Here is a 21665-nt window from a genome sequence, read left to right as displayed (position 1 = left end):
TACTGTACGTTATGTAAATAAATATAGATAAATAAACAGTTCTTTCGTTTGTTTTTGGAAATTAGATAAGACGGATAGTAAGTCTTTTGGCAAAAAATAATTAAATAAACGTTTTTTTCTTTTTCTTTTTTCTTTCTTTCTTTCTTTTTTAAATTTTTTTATTTCCCTTAGCTTCAGTTATGAGTCAGCTCCTCTCTTAACTGCTGAGTCAGTATTCCCGCATTTCAGAGCTAACGTGTGAGTGGACCTTGTAGCCTGCAGGTGGTGTAGCGGGTCAGGAATCAGCACCCTGTGATAGTCTCTGAGGCATAAACAGTATCGGGATTCTGTTACACAAACAAGACCCAGTCTCTCTTATTTAACAGATGTAGGTTGTCGAGAAACAGTTGTAGTGCACAAATACAGGATGGGCTACATGTCAGCTTTGTGTTCCTGCTATAGGTGTTTTTGCCCTTTAATTTTAAATCTTTCTAACATGTTTATTAACACAGAAAGAAATGACACGGATTTTACCCGCGCTTACGTCCGATGTAAAGCCCCCTAAGTCACCTGACAGCAGGTGAAGCACCTCTCTGGCTTCAGAGGCATGGGTGTGTGCGTTGCTGTGCGCTCGGGGCTGGATGCCAGCGAAATCACTGCAGCAGCATGGAGACGTGAGGAAACAGCGCCGCTGGGCAGGAGAGTCTTTTCAGCGCCTTTTTCTCTTACTGCAGCACAATTACAAACTTTACCTCCTCTGCATATTTGATCAAAAGCAATGGAAGTCGTCCCTAGATTTTTGTTTGTTTGTCTTTGCGTTCCTCTGGCGGCTGATTGGGAGACTGTGGACGCAACTTTTACTGACCTCGGGGACGAAATCGACTACAAGGATCCATGTAAAGCAGGTACTGTCCATATTACTGTACATGATACCTCCTTCTCTTGTTGTGTGTTATTGGTGTATTTTTGGCTAACAGCTCGAAGTCTTGAAGGCTCCAATCCCTGTGAGAAGAGCTAGATGTTTATTAAAGGATAACCCTTTAAAAGAAGAAAAAAATGATGCTCTCAGCTTAATAGGTGTGAAGACTGGATGTAAATAAACTTTAAACCAGGGAAAATATTTTCAGTCCAAAAATAATATTTACATATTTTTATTTTTTACATTTTATTGTTGTTTGAAAATATGTAGAATAGCAGCTAATCGATTGTGAGGATGTTACACAATATGTTTAAATACAAAAAGTGTAAATGTTTCACATCCTCTGGAACTAAAAGTGATTTTTTTTAACCTAAAGCTATTAAATCAAGTTTAATAAGAAGAAAAAAAACTGTTAAACGACATGAAAATGGTGTAAATGCAGTTTTAAAAGACAAACAAAACGATTGTGCCATTGCAAACTGCAGTGGTATTTACAAAAAGGACTACTTTTAAAGTCAAATGTAGACTTTCTGTACTGAAAAAGTTCAACCAATTATTTTTTTGTTTACACTTATTAATATGTGGGGGTTTTTTCAAAGTAAAGCAAGCATGTTTTTATCTTTACTCAGTTGTAAGAAAGAGATGTAGAGGTGACAGTGATGCTATAGACACAGCACAGTATGTACCCCAAATTAATTTATTTAGTGAAATAATTGTTCTTTTAATCATGTTATACTTTAAAAAAAACTATTACTGTATTTTCAATTTTTTCAATTTTAGTGTTTAACAGTGTAAATTTTGTTACACTTCAAAGGTCTGTCATGTAAAATAACAGTAATATTAACATTAGCACTCTGGTAGAGTTAAAATAAATACATGCTCCAAAATAAAGTAATGTCATATTTCCTTAATATAATGACAGAGTATTGTGAGCAAGATGCAAGAAACTGCATCTGTTGAAATTAATGTGTTAAAGTACAGTAGTTGTTTTTTAAATGCAATGAAGAGTAACTTTAAATACCTGCAGTCAAGACAATACCATAACTTTCAATTAACATAAGTGCAGTGGTACATGGTACATGTCTGTGTTTTTAATATAAATAGGTTGTACTGTCATAACTAAAAGTTTAGGCAATGGCACAGATTTTGCGTTTCAGTTTTTTTTGTTACATTTTTACTTCTTTTGATGATGAAGAACAATCATAAGCATTTTATGAATTTCAAAGACTTTTATTGTTAAACAAAATACATTTTTACAAAGAGTCTGTATTTACAATGCTGACCCTTCTTCATAACTTCTGCAATTCTCCACGACGTGTTGGATATCAGCCTCAAAATCCTGTTTGATGGTGATCCAAACTCCACGATGTCCCCAGTATATGAGCTTCTGCTTGTCCATCCACTTTTTTAAGGTCTCGCTAAGGCATAAACTCTTGGTCTGGAGAGTTTCCTGGTATTGGATCGAAAATGTTAATTTGATGATTATCGAGGCACTTTCGACTCGCTTTTGGCTTGTGACATGGCGCTCCATCATGCATGAATGTGATTATGATCATCGTTGTGATCAACTTGGTGCACTGACAAGCCAGGAATGGTTGGTCATCAATCAGGATTTACCACAGAAGCCGACATCCAGTCTGCCACGGAGGACTGCAGAAGTCATCAAGAAGAGCATGTTCCTCACGTTTAACATTTATTGAGAGGGGGGAAATCCCATTAAAACAAGAAATGTTTAATGTCCTTTACCAATATAGCATAATATGTCATATTATACTATATTGGTAAAGGACATCCAGGCAGTGTATATATATATATGTATATATATATATATATATATATATATATATATATATATATATATATATATATATATATATATATATATATATATATATATAAAACAAACAGTTCACTGCGGTTATCCTGGGCCTCCAGCAGGTTGGGGTTCCTTTTTCACTTGTGACTTCTGAAGCTTTCAAAACAGACCACTCTTCCACTCTGAGGGAGTTGCCTGGAGACTTGAGGTCACTGAGGCCGTGCCAGCACAACCCTCAGCTGGACTGTGGTGAAATCCCTCAAGCTCCAGAGCATGGGGTGCGCACTGCAGGGGTGACAGTCATTTACAGTCACCCTTTGCTTGAGTGAGTTTACTTCAAAGGCTGACACAGGGCCCACTACCTCTTTTCGTTTGTACTTTCAACGGTTGTTACACACACTGTTAAATGAGGTATTTAGAGGGAAAGACTCAAGTGAGCAGCTCTGCTTGGCCAATATGACGGATATTATTTTTCAAAGAGCGTTTCATGTCATCCTTGAGTTTTGAAAGTTATCTACAACCCTTAATTGTGTTCCTCACTCTCACCTTTGTTGGCCACTGGAAGATGTTGTGTAGCTAATCTTGTAGTTCAGCATAGAAGTTTATGGTTTCTTTGTTCACTTCCCCACGGCCTATTAGAGCCCAGTTTTCTGTCAGACTCTTCTTTAACAGTTCTCTGCAGCTGACACTGAGCTATGCCATATCTTGAAGCTGTTTCACCACTTTTGTCTTCTACTGTGTTTGCTGCACTGCTGACTTTGTAAGAAATCCTGTAGTGACGCAACTTGTTTTTTTCTTTTTTGTTTTTTTTTAAGGTATTGCAGAAAAGTTGATGAGACCTTTACAAATCTACCTCTGGGGCATTTACCTCTGTGAATTTGTGGAGTTTACTCGTTTTCTGTGTCAAAGTGCAAATTCAGTCCATTTTATCTGCTGTTAGCATTTTATATACAGACCTGGATGAAAGAGCCAATGCTCATTTCTTTATGTTGTGGTATAGAAAATATGTGTAGTGGTTTATTGAAGCAAGAATACATGGAGAGCCAGTATATAAGGTAAAAAAAAAAAATGAGTGCAATTTTAATAAGTTTGAATTTCAATATTTGCTCTGACCATCTTTATTCTTTAACACAGTCTGAGTCTGAGTCAGGTTTTTTGTAATGTCTTTATGTAGTCTTCAGGAATAGTTCTAGAGGCTTCTTGAAGGACATTCAAAGCTCTTCTTTGGCTGCTCTTTGTTCTGTTCTATCAAATATGATCCCACACTGCATCAGTAATGTTGAGGTCCAGGCTTTGGGGAGACCAATCCATGAGACTCGTGGATTGGTCTCCTTAATAAAAATTTATCAAACACTTTACAGGTGATACTGCATAGCGGATCAGAATCTAGTGGTATTTTTCTATGTTCATAATTCCACAAATTTTGACAAGATCTCCATCACCACTGACTAAAATGCAACTCCAAACCATGACAGAGCGTCCACTGTGTTTTACAGACAGCTGTGGACACACCGTTCCCTCGCCTTCTGACCTCCTCCATATATCTTGATAATGATTTAAATCAACAATTTGGATTCATCACTCCATCAGTCTAGTTCTTGTGTAATTTGGTATACCTCAGTTTTTCCTTTCTGTTTCTCTTTCCTAATAATGGCTTATTGACAGCCGTCCTTCCACTGAGACCATTTCTGATGAAGCTTGAGTGAACAGTAGATGAGCCAGATGCGTCTCTCAGATCCTCTGCCAGGGCCTTTCTAGACGTTTTTTCCTATTTCTTAAGGACATGACTTTCAGTTGCTGTTCATCTGTTGTAGATAGGTTTTTGGCCTTCCACTCTTTGTTTTTCTTCCACTTGTGCAGTTTACTTAGTTTAGTTAGACATGGTGCATCAGCACGGTCACAGTCCTGTAATGTATTCAGTTCACATCTTCCTTCCTTCCTTTAAAAGGACACAAACAGTCCTCAGATATGTTTTAGTTTGTGAGCCAAGGGCAGGTTGCAAAAAGAGATGACTTTAATAAGCTTGTTAAAGTAGATGAGACAATCCAATAAAAGTCCCACTGAAGGACAAACTAATAAGAAGAGTCAAAACATAAAAGACAAAATAAGGCAGCAGGAAGAGGTGAACATGAGCAAACCACAAGAAGAAATAGCAGCTCTAAAAAAACATGTAATCGAATGAGGACAAAAACACAGAGACTTTTGATATCAGCGACTTTATGCTCATGTTGTTGTGCGACTGCTCTTTAAGAGGTGCTTTCTAAAATTCTCCTCCCTGTCACTTTAACACAAAGTTATATATCTTCAATTTATCGGAGAACTTTTATCCTCATAGCTGCCTTTTTGGGAGACATCGCACTGGATGAAGACGACCTCCGCTTATTCAAAGGAGCTGATGATGCACAGCACGCTGTCCAGAGCAACCACACAAACTCAGGTGTCAAAACAGAGAAAACCCAACTAATATGTTAGGAATTCAAACTGAATGTGCAAATAAGGGGATCATAATCAAAACAAACTCCCCTGAACGTCCTATCTACCTTTTACAGCTAACAGTTCCACTTCCAGTGAAAACAGAAGGAGTGAGAGGGCTGCTGACAGACACAGCCTCCGTCGACAGAGGAGAGCAGCCACCGCCAGACCTGAGCGAGTATGGCCTGATGGTATCATCCCCTACGTGATCAGCGGAAATTTCAGTGGTGAGCTTTGGTGGACAACAATAAGTCTTACATCTGATTTCACCATGATAGGATGGTTGCAGGATATCAAAAAGCAAATGAATTTTAGGTGTAATGCTTAACAGTGCATCCACCTGACAATTCAACCAAAAAGAACTGACAACATACCAGACGGCATAGAGGTTATTTTCTGCAGACTTGCTGGGCCTCAAACTCTTCGGCTTGCCCTGTAGTGTGCATTGGGCACAAAAACATTTAAAAACCACTGCTTTAAGGAGTCTTTGTTGCCATGTGCAGCTTGGACATCCTGAAACTGTCAACGTCTAATTCAGAGTTTCCTTTCAGGCAGTCAGCGAGCCATTTTCCGTCAGGCGATGCGTCACTGGGAGAAACACATTTGTGTAACGTTCACAGAGAGGGCGACTGAAGAAAGCTACATTGTTTTCACTTACAGACCTTGTGGGTAAGTTGGGAGCATGTCAACATTTTTATGATGTCATCGGTTTTTTAACAGAAGTGTTTGTCTCAGCTTATTGGCTTAGAAAAAAAAACGCACAATGATCTAAACTAAAATTATTGGAGCTCTTATTCATTCATTTATTTATTTATTTGACCAGATTTATTGTTTCCACAGTTTTCTATTCAGAAACCATAGACTGTATATAAAAGATGGAAAGCTCAGACTGAATATTTTCTTTAAAAGTGGGCATATACCTCTCTTTATAGTTAACCTGTTAAAAACATGGGGGGGGGGGAATAAAAGCAGGATGTGGACCTGAATAGTGTCGCTGACCGGCAGGTGTTGCTCCTATGTGGGGAGGAGAGGTGGCGGCCCTCAGGCCATCTCTATAGGAAAAAACTGTGATAAGTTTGGCATCGTTGTGCATGAACTCGGCCACGTGATTGGCTTCTGGCATGAACACACACGTCCGGACCGTGATGAGCATGTAAGCATCATCAGAGACAACATTCAACAAGGTACTCTTACTGCATGCGTGCGTTGAGGATGAAATAAATATGTGGGAATGGATACTGATGCTGCAGATGTTTGTCTCTGCATTTAGTTCTTTGTCTGTTTGTCCATCAAAAGGGCAGGAGTATAACTTCCTGAAGATGGAACCAGGGGAGGTCGACTCACTGGGAGAGGTATACGACTTTGGCAGCATCATGCATTATGCAAGGAATACATTTTCCAGGTTGGCATCTTTTTTTGCTTCATGTTAGTATATTCTCAACAGAAATGTAAGGTTTTTTTCTTTTGTTTTTGTGTTTTTTTCTGAACATTTACACTTTTAGCTTTACCATATTTACATTAACAGGCAATTAAAAACCTTTCTTACGGCAGTTAAATATCTCTTAAATTCATGATTTTCTCTGCCTACCTCCAAACTGCGAACACACTAGCCTGACTAGCCCCACGTGTCATCGTTACCAAGCTTGTTTCTGATTATCTAACAGGGCTATACCCTGACCTGGTGTTTGTCCCTTGAGTCAGCTCTGCTTAGCATGCCTCACAGGAAACCTCTGGGGGATTTGTCCTGTATTGTTACAGAAGCGATTCCACACTAGTCTCCTTTTTTGTTTCTCTCCCATGCATGTCGTTGCCCCTTTCAGTTTCTCGGTGTTTTGGTTTTTTACCCCCATAACCACATTGCAGGTCTGGGTCATGGAGGCATGCCAAGCTAAAAAAAGGCCCGGCAGTTCAGTCTTTGTCAAACAATTTGGGGTGGAGTGGCCTTTTACTCTGGCATTCAGGAGCGGGCTCCACTGAGCCGGCTGGCACCGGCGAAAGGCCCCATTCAGAGCGCTCTGTTTGCACATGCTTGTCATTCATGGGTGCATCACCATGGGAACTGCAGGGTGGGAGCTCCGAACTCAGTGAAAGATTATCACAATCAATAAATCAAGGTCCTGAACAGGAGGTACATCAGAAAAATCATGTAGATTTCATCGATCCTTCAGTTTAAAACCTCTGAAACTCAGATCTTCTTGCACATCAGTAAAAGTTAGAAGTTAGAAGATGTTTTTTTTCTCTTCAGGCTTTAAGTGTTGTCACTGGATTCTTTGCTGTGGTTTTTTTGAAACAGAGGCATCTTCTTAGACACAATCTTGCCCCGTTATGATGTCAATGGAGTCAGGCCGTCTATTGGGCAGAGGACCAAGCTCAGTAAAGGAGACATTGCACAGGCCTGCAAACTCTACAAATGCGCAAGTAAGCTACATTTGATGTAGAGAGGCTACTCACCAAACTATATAATGAAATCCCATGTGGCCTTTATACTTTTATTATTCATTAATTTAAAAGTAACTGGTCTAACTGAAGATAAAACTCCTCTACCCTTGTCAAACAAAACAAAGGGTTAACAAAAAAGGTTCAGGAATTCTTGCTTGATATTAAATAGAGCAGAAAACCATGGAACAAAAACCTCCATATTCAGGAGAAATAATAAAATTTTACTCTTTGATAAAATTCTTCTACGATCAAACACAACAACACAAACGGTTTAAGATGCCAAAATTAAATCCCCCGTTCGCTTCATGCTATTTGGACAGCTGTGCCGACTTCAATATCTAATATGAAATCTTGTCAAAATACAGCAACACCAAATGCTGTCAGTTTAAAGAAAGAATAAATAAATATTTCACTGCAGTACATTTCTAAGAAAACAGTCTTGATGCCGTATTTTATCTGCTTTCTTGCAGAGTGTCTTCTGGAGTGCGTCACACTCATTTACCCACATTTCCAGGCAGACGTCTGCTGTTGATCCATTTACTGAGATCAACAGCAGACCTTTGGAGTTCCTGCGTCAATGAATATGTGAAAATTACTCGGCTCACTAATATGTTTCACAGACTCGTGGGCCTCATGTTCTAGCCGAGAATGACGCAGTGAACGATGGTCAGGTTAAGGTTGATCTTTAGACACACAGGAGTGTCGCTCCTCGTCTCTATCGAACCAATTATAGCAGCTGCTACTTGCAAAGCCAACAGACTATCCACGTAGCTGGATAGTCTGGAGAGTAGCTTTTATGTTTTGTTTAGAGACGCTCTTCACACTGATGGTTTCTAACTGCAGGACAGTGCAGACAGCAACTGTGTTGCGTACTGTAACTGCAATCGAGAAATGAAAAGCTGCTCACTCTTTAGGCAATTCTGATATAGGTAAGGCATGTGGTTTAAGACTCCTAAAAACTCTAACACTCCTGGATCCTTTTCATTTCTGTTTTATTTAGTTAGTGGTAGTTTTCAAGTTGAAACAGCAGTTTCAACCTGATGGCAGCATAATGAAAAGTCTCATCTCTACTGTCACAGGTTAAAAGTAAAAGTGCTTTTATTATTATATGCACCATGGACTGTTTCATACAGAAGATGATTAGAGTCACTGGAACAAAAAGTGGGCACATCTTTTTTTTTTCTTTTCCAGAATTCAGACTTTAATCTCAGGAAAAAAAGTCAGAATTCCGACTTTTTCCCCCTGAAGAGTGAGCAGCTTTCCATTTCTCGATTGCAGTTACAGTCAGAATTCTGACTTTTTTTCTCAGAATTCTGGAAAAGAAAAAAAAAGGTGTGTCCACTTTTTTCATCAGTGGCCCTAATCGTCTTGCATAGATTCAAGATGTGTTAAAAATCAGAGGAGACTATATGTTTTTATCCCCATTGTACACCCTATTTGAAGCAAGACATGGAACTCACTTATCATTTCTACTAATTCTGTGCTTGTGAGGCACTCATGACTGAGAGTTAATCATCACTGGTTTAAATAAATTGATTAAAAAATGATATTATTTCTCCCTAAAATGAAGTCCTTTGTGAACTGTTTTTTTTTTACCTGAACACCAATCAGATGATCAGTCAAGGCTTTGCAATGTTTCTTTCCTCACATCTTTCTGTTTTCAGTTCTTAGTTAAATATATTTTAAATAATCTCCTATTGTGACAGAATGTGGGGAAAGTCTGCAGGACAGTTGTGGAAACTTCTCTTCCCCTGGTTTCCCTAACGGATACTCGGCATACACCCACTGTGTCTGGAGGATTTCTGTCACTCCTGGAGAAAAGGTACTCAATATGTGGATGCATTAGCTCCATAAGGGCATGATCAGCATGGTTACTCACCTAATGAATTTATAAAGTCTTTATCCATAGTGATCATGAGCTAAATCAAAAGATAAAGTGGTAGTGCAACAAGATAATGATCTTAAACACATCATAGAATCATAATTTATTTTTCAAACTGCAAATTCAAAGCCCTGATGTTAGCAGTTAATGTGAGGAAATCCACTAACATCTTTCCAGGGAATACAGACACAGATAGCTGCAGATACCACAAACGAGCAGTCATTCTTATTTATGCTTATTTATGCATAAGAGCCCATGAGTAGTTAGTGGATTGTTATGTAGTTTCTTCAAGTGACTCCTCAAGTCATAAGGAAAAACTTAGCGTGGGAAAACTTGGCAGGCATGCAGACATCTGCGCGGAGCCTCGCCATCTGAAGAAGAAATTCATGCCACTTGAACTTCAGCAGATGCAGAAACTATAACGCACGCATTACAGTCGAAGCTGTTCTGCAAGGAGGACTTGAGTAAAGTTCAAATGAGGTCCATTAAGTGTTGTATTAATGCTCCATATTAGTTAGCAAGCATTCACAGCACATGGACTGCAACCATCATCTTTACTTCTTCTGCTAAGTTAACAAGTTTCCCAATCGCAGATGTATAATATTGAAAGAATTTTCTCAAATAAATTAGTGACCAAGACATATGTTTTTGTTTTTTTCTCATTTGTTTGGGCTGATTGGTGTTTCTAATTTAGCCACATGGATGCGGAGGTGAATATGGCTAAGTCAGTCTAGTTATTTCATTCATATAATAGCTACTTTTGGTTGCTCTTATTCACAAGGCGTCACCACAATGAGTCGTACTACGGTGGCCCTGAGAGGCCAAACGTACTGCAACTTAAGAAAACACCAGCAATAAGAAAAATGCTGCAAAAGCACACGAAACACAACGGAAATAGGAAAAACAACAACGGAAATAGGAAAAAACGAAACAGAAATAGGAAAAACAAAAACAGAAACAGGAAGAAACAGATTTCCAAAAGCACAAGGGAAGTGTTTCTGGGGGGACAATAACCCGACGGACCAGTTGCAACCAAAATATGCTAAGAATTTTGCTGGGAGACACTTAAAAGAAGTGGAGGATCTATCGGTTTTGTGAGAAAGGAAAAGATGAGAGTTAAGTGTGTTAGCCTAACTATTAGCCTGAAAATCCGTCATCAGTATTAAATGAATCATGATAAAATATGCCTACCATGTTTTGGGCTCCTGCAACTGGTCCGTCGGGTTATTGTCTCCCCAGAAACACTTCCCTTGTGCTTTTGGAAATCTGTTTTTCTCCATTTCTGTTTTGTTTTTTCCTATTTCTGTTGTCATTTTTCATATATACGTTGTGTTTTGTGTACTTTTGCAGCGTTTTTCTTATTGCTGGTGTTTTCTTAAGCTGCAGTCCGTTTGGCCTCTCAGGGCCAACACCAGTGTTAGTCAAGTTACTTGAAAAAAGTAATCAGTAATTAGTTACTGATTACTTCCCCCCAAAAGTAATCTTGCTAGTTTACTTTACTGGTTACTTATTTTCAAAAGTAATTAGTAACTTAGTTACTTTTTTAAAAGATGATTTACAACCTGAATAGGTGATAAAGCGAGAGATCTTTCAGCCCAGTTCTATTGTTTCTGCATAATCCATCATATAAAATGTAATCAAATGAAAAAGTCTCATTTTGAAAGTAGTTTTTTTAGTTTTAATATTTTAACTTTACGCATGAAGCAAAAATTAAATTATATGCAACATTCTCTGACTGGAAGAAAATTGTTTAACATTTAAACCTATTTTCTGCACATTCCAGCACATAAATTAAAAGTTTGTTGTGTTTACACTCAGTCTTTCAAATAGATGCACGTATAAGACAGCAGAAAATAAATAAAATCAAAGACTCAGCGGTCCTGTTGCTCTATTTTCACCGTAAAGCAGGAGTGGGGCAGGCGGAGGTTTGCCCTGGTGCAGGTGTGTCGTAGCGGTCAGTGGAAGGATCTGGGAGTTTCACATTCCCGTCGTAGCGCACTCGGTGCTTACTCTGAAGTTTAGGGGTTTTTTTGCTCTAAAAATAAGTTTTCTTCCCATGTAGTGTGCAGCAGACGCTAATGTTTTTGTCACTTTTTACGGAATCAAACTCAAAGTAAGGTCAGTACTTCCACGCTTTAAACCCTACACGCTCATACTCTCTCCCGCACTCGATATATTATCCATTGTTGATCTGCACTCACTTACATCATTGTCATGAGACACTCTCGCAAAAAAATCACGGTTTTAGTAACACAGTAATGCAGCGTGCTTTAGTAACAGTAATCTAATGACCTTTTTGCAATAGTAATCCTTTACTTTACTTGTTACCTGAAAAAAGTAATTGGATTACACATTTTGATTTGGCAGATTTTTTCTAGCACAACCCAAATGAATTTGTATCACCTTCCACCTTTTTTACCTCTTTTGGGACGACACAGATGTCGAATCTTGATGCCAGATCATTTGCTAACACCCTGGTGTCCTTCTGTCTCCTCTGCATCTTAGATTGTTCTCAATTTTACGTCCATGGACCTCTTCAGGAGTCACTTGTGCTGGTACGACCATGTCGAAGTCCGGGACGGCTTCTGGAGGAAGGCTCCTCTAAAAGGTCTGTTTTACTTGCGTCTCTAATGTGAAGTTCTTACCGAGAAGAAATGACAGTTTGGGGTTTTTTTGCACTTTTGCAGGGCGCTTTTGTGGAGACACACTTCCAGCTCAGATTATCTCGACCGACAGCCGACTGTGGATTGAATTCAGGAGCAGCAGCAGCTGGGTGGGCAAAGGATTTTCAGCTGTTTATGAAGGTACAATGCTCAGTTTTCCCATGCATCTCCTTTTGGTACAGATGTGAATTTGGCCATATGAAAGCAAGTCTGTGACTGTAATCAACTGGTGCTTATGTCACTTCTCACCTCCTGTGCAGCCATCTGTGGAGGAGAGGTGAAGCGGGAGAGCGGCCAGATCCAGTCGCCTAATTATCCTGATGAATACCAGTCCAACAAAGAGTGTGTGTGGAAAATCACAGTGGCAGAGGGGTTTAATGTTGGCCTCTCCTTTCAGTCATTTGAGGTAAAATTACCTCTTTTGTTGTTATTCCTGCATTCTGGCAACGTGCTAGCAAATAAAATTAAAAGGTGGTCCCTGCAGTGAATGGTGCAGTTGGCATATAGAGAGGAATGGCCAACCTGGAAAGATTTAAAACAGTCTTAGCTAATTTGCAAAGATTTTAATGTGCTGCTATGTTGGAACTTGTTTTATTAAACTTGTTAAATAATTACCTACTATACTATAGTACTATAGCAACTTTTTTAAACTTTGAAAAGTCTACAGAGTGTCAGCAGAAAAAAAACATCTCACTTTTATTGTTTGTGGATGGCGAGGATGACGCTTTGGACAGACTTCACAATCCTCTGCTGTAATGTCTATTAGCAGACTTTTGTGTCCGCGCTGTGCAGATTGAGAAACACGACAGTTGTACCTACGACTACGTGGAAGTGAGAGACGGCGCTTCAGAGAGCAGCCCGCTGCTCGGACGTTTCTGCGGGTACGACAAACCAGACGACATCAAAAGCACCTCCAACCAGCTCTGGCTCAAGTTTGCATCTGACGGATCGGTCAACAAAGCTGGGTTTGCGGCCAACTTTTTTAAAGGTCAGAAGGTCATTTTAGCAGCAAACAATCTGGCGGCAGTGAGACCTGTTTGATGCATTTGTCTGGCACAGAAAACTAGTAATTGCCATTTCCTTTTGTTAGAGATGGATGAGTGCTCCAGACCTGACAATGGTAATTGCAAGCAGCGCTGTCTGAACACACTGGGTAGCTACAGATGTGCTTGTGACCCGGGGTATGAGCTGGCAGCTGACAAACACACCTGTGAGAGTGAGTTTACAGCCTGACTGCTCATATTAAATTACTGTCAACTTCAGAATGCCACTGCTTCACGATATGAAGTACACTCTGACGAGTATATTCCCTCTACATGATATATACTCACTATGTACACCTTTAACTGCTCATTAACCAAATATCAAATCATCGAAACATGTCAGCAAGACAGTATATTTAGGCATGAAGAAATGGTCAAATGATCTGCTGAAGTTCAAACTTGAGCATCAGAATTGGGAAGAAATGTGACACTGAACTTATCAGACGGACTGTTCCTAGTGATTTTCTGTGATTTTCCCACACATCCATCTTTAGTATTTACAGAGAATGGTCCAAATAAGTAAAAATAACCAGCAAGCAGCAAGCATTTAACATTTAAGCATGACCACTCTCGGTTTATCAGAATTTACCAGATATTTAATGTTAGCTTTGGCTTGGATGAATAGTGGGTCTTATCTGAGTCTTGTAGCCTTGAAGATGGTAGCAGATGTGCATGGCCGTGTAGTTGCCCGACACTTGTCGAAGAAATAAGAATTTACTCTTGACTAACTTGACTCTCAGTTTCTAAGCTTTTAAAATACACCAACTTCTTTAAATCCTTAAACTATAGAAAAAACAAAAACTTTGCAGATTCCTCTGCCTCCATCAGTGACTCTGCTGAAGTGTTGTTGCTGTATGTCTCTGCAGGTCACCATGGAAACACTTCATGCAAGTTTCATGTTGTAAACTAAACACTATTTATTTATTTTACACTACACTATTCTATACTTTATTTATTATTATAGTGTAGTATATTAATATGTATATAAATATACTAGGCTATAGCTTCCCTAGTTCACTGCTGTGAAAAATTAATACAAATGGTGACTGATGATTCAGAAAAGAAAGATGGAAATTCCAACCTGCACTGATGAGGTTGATGAGGTGTCTTAGGGGTTAAAACACTGGGTCGTTAGCTTTGGAGGGGAATGATGCATAAATTTGAAGCCTGACAGCATCTCTTGTATATGTAGCTCTGGTCTTTTGGATAAAGTGGCCCTTTAAAGAGCTCAGCGGCTGAGACCTTTTTGTATTTTGTAAAACCTAAAGCCCCACAGCATAATAATAATAATTCTAATAGTTTATATGAGAAATTCATTATTTATGAAGCTACCTCATGTCATATTTTCTTGGATACTGATGTTTAGAGAGGCCCCACTCACTATGGGAAACACACATGTGCACAATAATAATTCCATAATCCCTGCAGGTACTGACTTTAGAGGGAGAATCAAGACACATAATAAAGTTGAGTTTAGGTAAGGTTTCAGATTTTCAAAATAAAAGATATTTTAACCACCTCGTAAAACAGTCTCTGGTTAACAAATGAGTCCAGTGTGTGATGACTGCTTCCAACAGTATAATGTCACAAAGCTCAGACGATCTCAGAACGGCTTCTTGGCCAGGACAGTGACTTCACTGTACTCAAATGGCCTTCACAGTGACCGGTCCAATACACCACCTTTCAGATGTGGTGAAACGGCAGATTCACATTGTTATTGTGCAGCTGACAAATCTGTTTGTAAATTCTGTAGTTTAGAATTTCTGCCATGTCATGCTTAATTTTACAGTAGTGCGCCTAAGCTGTCAGCTCTATTATGCCTACAGTTAAATCCCACAGCTTTTTCCCTGTGCTATAAATAGATAGATGTAAACCTAAAGTTATATAGGCCATATATATATGATTTCTGATAATAATCCTGAGTATTTGGGACTCGCAGGTGTTACTAGAATGAGATTTTTACCTTGTTGAGTCTTGATTCCAAGGAAGCTTCCTGTTTCTACCACATGAGGGCAGCGCTCCCCTGTTGTATCTTCACAAAGAACTTAGATCTTGATTCATCGTTTTAAAAGTGTTTGCAGACACAAATAGCAGTAGGAGCTGACGTTTACTCTCATTTTAAAAAAATAACAAATAATCTAACTAATGGTGTTAAATTTAAGGATGTCTTTTTCTATTTCCAGTACCACAATTTCAAATCCATCAGTTTAATTATTTAGATTATTTTTAAAATAACATTCAGTTTCAAATTTTGTTTTTGTTTTCTTTTGTTGTTTCTGGGAATTTGGGGTTTTGTTTTGTGTTTTTTTTACTTTTACCACTTAAATCTGTGTTTTTGCCCCACCAGCAGCTGCCTGTGGTGGATTCATCACCATGCTGAATGGCTCCATCATCACCCCCGGCTGGCCCAAAGAATACCCACCCAACAAGAACTGTGTCTGGCAGCTAGTGGCACCCATTCAGTATCGCATCACCCTGGTGTTTGATGTGTTTGAAACCGAAGGAAATGATGTTAGTGGGGGTTTTTGTGATTTGCTAGGAAAGTGCTTGTACACATGGTTAAAGAGCATTCAGCAGGAATAAATACCTGATAAAAATCTCTCGTGCTAAAATATATCTGTAAAAAATACATCAAGTGAATGATGTACATCAATACATTTATTAACAGGGATCATTTCTGTGTGTTTCCCATCAGGTGTGTAAATATGACTTTGTGGAAGTGCGCAGTGGGTTGAGCTCAGACTCAAAGCTTCACGGCAAATTCTGTGGAGCAGAGAAACCAGAGGTCATCACCTCCCAGCAGAACAACATGAGAATTGAGTTTAAGTCTGATAACACCGTCTCCAAGAGAGGCTTCAAGGCTCATTTCTTCTCTGGTGAGTTGACTGATGATTTAGGAACCATAGAAGGAACTGCAGAGTAAATGTATCTGTTATGGTAACTGGAGGGACTCAAACACAGGACTCCTTGGCTCAAAGGAAGAACAGAGGGTTTATTCACAAACACCAGGTGAAATGTGCAACAGTGACAAAGTGCTATATACAAGGGTGCGGGGATCAGGGCTCCAGGGAATCCACAGGGAAAAGCAGGGGAACACTCTCACTCCTCTTCAGTCTCTCTTGGTGTCTCACCAGTCTCTCACTCCTCTCTCGCACCAGAATCTCTGTAGGCAACAAGGGCAGGTCCACGGTGTCTGTACACAGGAAACAATGCGTTAATGCAAGAAGCAAAACCACAGGAACTAGACTGCAGTGTCCTAGCCAGGATTTCACTAACACAGGTCAAGCATCGAGCCAGCGAAGAGCAGTCTTGCTTCTTCCCTTTAGTAGAGGCCAGTTAATGAGACGCAGGTGTTCATCTCACAGGTATGTAGGCCAAAGGCGGGAGCCCACAATGAACTCTGCCCAGGCGACAGAGGGAGAGAGAAAAAAGAGAAAACAACACAGAATTTCTCAGGCGGATCTGCTGGACCGTGACAATAACAGTATGGTGCAGGGAAAACGGCAAAACCAGAAAGATGCAGTCCGCTGACTTCACAATGAGATATAATGTATCACAGAGATATAATCTTACACAACCTTACCCAGAATGCTTAGTCTTCGTGTGTAAACACATTCTTCCTCTTGTGTATTTTTATTATTCACATCAAAATCTGAGGATTTTCTCTTCTTTTACAGTTCTTTATTTTTGCCCCTTTAATCAAGCTAGTCAAATAATATAACAATAAAATCAAAGCACAAAATTTCAATAGAACAGAATAGAATAGCTACTTTATTGTGATTCAGAACACAGACAAGTTTGTGCACATTAGAAAAAAACATTTGGTGCATTTACTCACCATTGGACTGTACGGCTTAAATCATAATACAATCAAAATCGAAAGATTTTCCAGAATATGGAACTGAAAATGATCATAATAGTTCCCCTTTTAAAGTCTGGCTAATGATCAGATTACATGTTTTTATGCAATATCATCAGATAAACAGCTACCTGAAGTTATTTACTTTTCCTCAGCAACACTAAAAAGCACGTTAAAACTCTGTACAGTACGACAATGTATGATTTCTAGCAGCCATGTAATCCTAAAATCCTGTGCCTAATGTAGCAGACATTTCCTTCTTGAGGAAAGGCTTAATCTCAGTCTGACCCAATAAGTTCTGATGCCTGCTTTCACACATTAGAGTGTGGGAAAAATTCTATTCTGATTATTTCAGATTATTCTGAAATGTATTATGTAAACTGCCTAGAGTACCAGGATCAGCAAGCTCTATATAACTTTTGGGAATTATTTTTACATCAGTCAAATCCTTATAAATGATATATACTATGTGTAGTAGTGTCAAAATAAAAAGCAAAATTACAAATTACTTCTACAATATCTCAATGTTACTGTTTGTCACTGGAATTTGTTGCTAGTGACAATAAAGTTTCTATTGTATTCTATTCTACTCTATTCTATGTCCGCAGATATAGATGAGTGCTCCAAAGGTAATGGAGGCTGCCAGCATGAATGTGTAAACACCTTCGGGAGCTACAGCTGTCAGTGCCGCAGGGGCTTCATGCTGCACGACAACAGGCATGACTGCAAGGAAGGTGCAGTATGTCCACTCTTCACTCATCAGTGTGATGTATGGCCTTATATATCCTTACTTTTCTCTAGTGGACACATGAAGCTATCGTTTGTGATTCACTTACTATCTAAAGATGAAGTAGTCTCCTAGAGGGAACACACCCTTTACCAGCTGCTGCATATTTACAGACAAAAGTTTGACCTTAGGACTATTTATTAATAGCCTGAGTGGGAAAGTAGGATTGCTTAAGGGCAGCTTTAGTTTTGCTTTCATTTTGACAGTTAATATGTTCGGCCTGTTTTCCACAGCATGACCTCAGAGGATGCTTGTGCTGGAGAAAAGGAAATGATGTGCAGCTGTCATTGTTTTGCATCCTGCTTTGTTTTTGTTTATTTTTTTTACAGCGGGATGTGATCATGTGATAAACAGTGTGTCCGGCACCATCGCCAGCCCCAACTGGCCTGACAAATATCCCAGCAAGAAGGCTTGCACCTGGTCTCTTTCTACAACCCCGGGCCATCGAATCAAACTCGTATGTCACGATGCCAAAATTAAAACTGTTCAAAACCATTTATATCGTTTTAAGTTTAACTCGAAACAATTTCCAGATTTTTAATGAGGTCGACATGGAGGCTCATCTGGAGTGCGCTTATGATCATCTGGAGATTTATGACGGAAGAGACAATCGCGCCGCGACTCTGGGACGCTTTTGTGGCACCAAAAAGCCTTCTCCGGTCATCTCCAGCGCCAACAAAATGTTCCTGCGTTTCTTCTCCGACAACTCTGTGCAGAAGAGAGGGTTTGAGGCTTCGTACAGAGCAGGTGAGCAAACTACAGTGGCACAAAACGCAAATAGAAAAATGCTACAAAAGCACTGAAAACACAACAAAGGTTAAATAAAGGACAACAGAAAAAACACGATAACAAACACAAACGCGTTTTTGGAAAAACACCAATGTGAGTGAACAGCTGCAGAAGTGACAAGCTAACAGTTGCTTTGCTAACAGCAAACATGTGTGTACGGTGTTATATGAATCATAACACTCCATGAATCCTTTGAACACGTCTCAGTGAAAGCCTTCCCATGTTTTGGTCTCCATCAGCTCCACAGCTGTTAATGTCTCCTCAAAAACACTTGAATCTTTGAATCCTTTGTGTTGGATTCAGTTTCCATTTCCAACTTCCATTGTGTTTTGAGAGATTTTGTTTTTTTCAGTTGTCTTTGTGTTCTAGTCAACTTCTATTGTGTTTTATTCAGATTCTATTTTGCTTTGTTCAGTTTCCTTTGTATTTTATTCAATTCACCTTATGTTTTGTAAGATTTTCTTCAACTTATTTTGTGTTTTGATTGCTTTTACAGTGTTTTCTGTTTGTCTGTGTTTTCTTAAGTTGTTTTGCATCTCAGGGCCACTGTAGTAAACAGACTATAAAATACTGCTCTGCTGAAAAAGAAGAAAAAACCCCAAGCAAAAATAGAGTAAAATGGTGTTTTGAAGACAGAATAAAAGCTCAAAAATGTCACAATTCAGCTGCATTCCTTCCTAACTTTTATGAGTTCCTCTTTTTGACCCTCTAATTTTGTGGTTGTGGATTCTCAGAATGTGGAGGAAGCTTTAAAGCAGAGGTCAAGACAAAAGATCTGTACTCCCATGCCCAGTTTGGAGATAACAACTACCCTGGAGGCTCTGACTGTTTGTGGGTGGTAACTGCTGAGAAGGGTTACGGTGTCGAGATCATCTTCCAAGTGTTTGAAATTGAAGAGGAGGCTGACTGCGGGTACGATTATGTGGAGCTATATGACGGCGCTGACACCAAGTCTCCCAGGCTGGGACGATACTGCGGATCTGGGGTAGGGCTGAATAAAATCAGTCTCGCTCACTAATTTCTATTTTTTATTTATTTGTTTATTTACTTGTCTGTATCGGTTGCTTTTCCTCAGGCCCCAGAGGACGTGTACTCAGCTGGAGACTCCATTGTTCTAAAATTTCACTCGGATGACAGCATCAATAAAAAAGGCTTTCATGTACGCTACATAAGCACAAAGTTCCAGGACACATTACACGTAAGCAAGTGACTTTCCAAACCTTCCCCAAACCTAAATGGAGACTTCACCCCTAGCATTTGGTTGGTCACACCCATTTCCTGGCGAGGAGTGAATGCACGGGTTGATACCACAAACAACAGCCCAAACGCTTTACATTGACTTCTGTTAGACAGACTGAAGCCATGCAGAGACATTACATCTTCACTCTTCATCATCATATAGCCCTGTACCGTAACAGTTTGAATGATTTCATATATAAATATACAATCGCACCACTTGTAATGAGCTGATTGGAGCGCTGTTTTAAAATGTAAAATGTATATATTGTGATAATAGTTTGCCTTTTTATTTTAATCATAATTTCCACTGTGTCACTTTTTTCTCTCTGAGGTTGAAACCTTCATCACTTCTGTTGGATGTAGTGCAGTTTCGTGTATTATATTACTTGATAAATTAACTTAATATGTATGGAAATCAGCAAAACTGTATTCTTGAATCATACCTAATCTCTTATTTAAGATTATATTCTTATCTGGCTTTGCTTTAAATTAGTTTAGTTTTTGAGTTTGTATGTCAGCCATCCTCTACAGCTTCTTGTTGTTGCTTCACAGCAGTTAAGGTTTTTTTCACCCGATCAAAAACGATTCCTTAAACTCCTGGACTACTTGTTAATCGGGAAGTTTTTCCTTTGCTGAACTTGGCATAAATGCATGCAAATTATCACCTGCTGCGTGTGGTTACAGCTGCATCATCACTGATGCTGAGCGTGCGGAGAGGACGCTAATGTCTTGGACAAATGTTTGATTTTTGTTGTGAACAAAGTTCCGTTTATGAAAGCTGATGGTGAATCAACCAACTAACTTTCTTTCCCAATTTCAAATTACTGAGAGATGTGTGTACGTCTGCACCTTGATGAGCCTTTTCATGGTTTCCCATCTATGACTGCAAAGATGTTTTCACAAGTAGCATCCAGCTTTGTTTGTAGTTTAGTACGAAAAACCCTCTGCACACCTGTGCCATGCCTGACATCTTTTAAATCAAAATCGATTTCACATATTTTTCTCTTGGCTACAATCTTTCTCTGCTTTGCTCTGATTATTTGGGACTTAATGCCCCCCTTTTGTTTTCTGAGCCAGATCTAATCTCGCTAATTGGGTGAACTGAGTGTATTGCAGAGACACACAGTCACATAAAATTAAACCTACTTGAAAGAGCAAGACACTGCAGTTCTTCGACCAGCCACTTGAAGCTGCATCCAAAAGCAAGAATCATGTTTACAGCACAGAGGCCAAATTGGTTTTGGCCTCTGTGCACGGTTTCCCCCTTCAGCATCACTGCAGGTGGGTGAATCTTTTTTTATAGCTAACTCATCTATCTGGATACTGGAGTTAGGGAACCTCTAGCTGCTGTGTTATTACTGTTGGAACCTGTTACAAATAGAACTAGCATGCCTCGATGTGTGGTTCAGGCCACCCAAGAAGTGCTGAAGTTACTTAGAACTAATTAGCAAATATATGTGTGGATTGCACATGTACAATCTATGAATCCAGTTTGTTAACCAAGCATCCACCTACTAATCCAAATATGACATTCTTGCTCCAAAACAGCAACATGGCCATTAACATAATGCTAACATCAAAATGAAGCCTAAAGCAAATGGGTAACCTGGCAGTGACAATGGCCATGTTTTAGTTATTTGTTTATTTATTTATTTATTTATTTTCATTTTGTCCCCCCTGCACAATCAATCATCATTAAAGGGACAGTTTTTTGTTCCAGGCTGCAAACGTGTTCATTTCAGTTCTTTGCTTGTGACCCCCTAGTGTAAAACATTTAT

At 39.2% G+C, this 21665-nt stretch overlaps 1 protein-coding gene across 2 annotated transcripts; it reads left to right on the top strand.

The window, feature by feature from the left end:
• Positions 1–400: 400 nt before the first annotated feature.
• Positions 401–20688, top strand: LOC101478248 (bone morphogenetic protein 1). 2 transcript variants are annotated; one of them, XM_004538162.4, is made up of 20 exons: positions 401–884; positions 5050–5151; positions 5264–5413; positions 5738–5855; positions 6192–6370; positions 6483–6588; positions 7480–7604; positions 9332–9447; positions 12013–12115; positions 12195–12311; positions 12431–12576; positions 12963–13158; positions 13261–13386; positions 15564–15724; positions 15909–16089; positions 17681–17806; positions 18189–18316; positions 18393–18606; positions 19383–19633; positions 19724–20688. In XM_004538162.4, exons 1-20 carry the CDS (start codon positions 758–760, stop codon positions 19856–19858), a joined length of 2907 nt encoding a protein of 968 aa, XP_004538219.1. In that variant the 5' UTR covers positions 401–757; the 3' UTR covers positions 19859–20688. The 2 variants fall into 2 exon arrangements, with proteins under 2 accessions (XP_004538219.1, XP_004538218.1); XM_004538161.4 differs by having other exon boundaries at positions 15561–15724.
• Positions 20689–21665: the final 977 nt, after the last annotated feature.

The sequence above is a fragment of the Maylandia zebra genome, linkage group LG7 (genome assembly GCF_041146795.1).
Source record: "Maylandia zebra isolate NMK-2024a linkage group LG7, Mzebra_GT3a, whole genome shotgun sequence".
Lineage (NCBI taxonomy): Eukaryota > Metazoa > Chordata > Actinopteri > Cichliformes > Cichlidae > Maylandia > Maylandia zebra.
The sequence above is the reverse complement of the archived record's forward strand: the minus strand, read 5'-3'. Positions and strand labels throughout refer to the sequence as shown.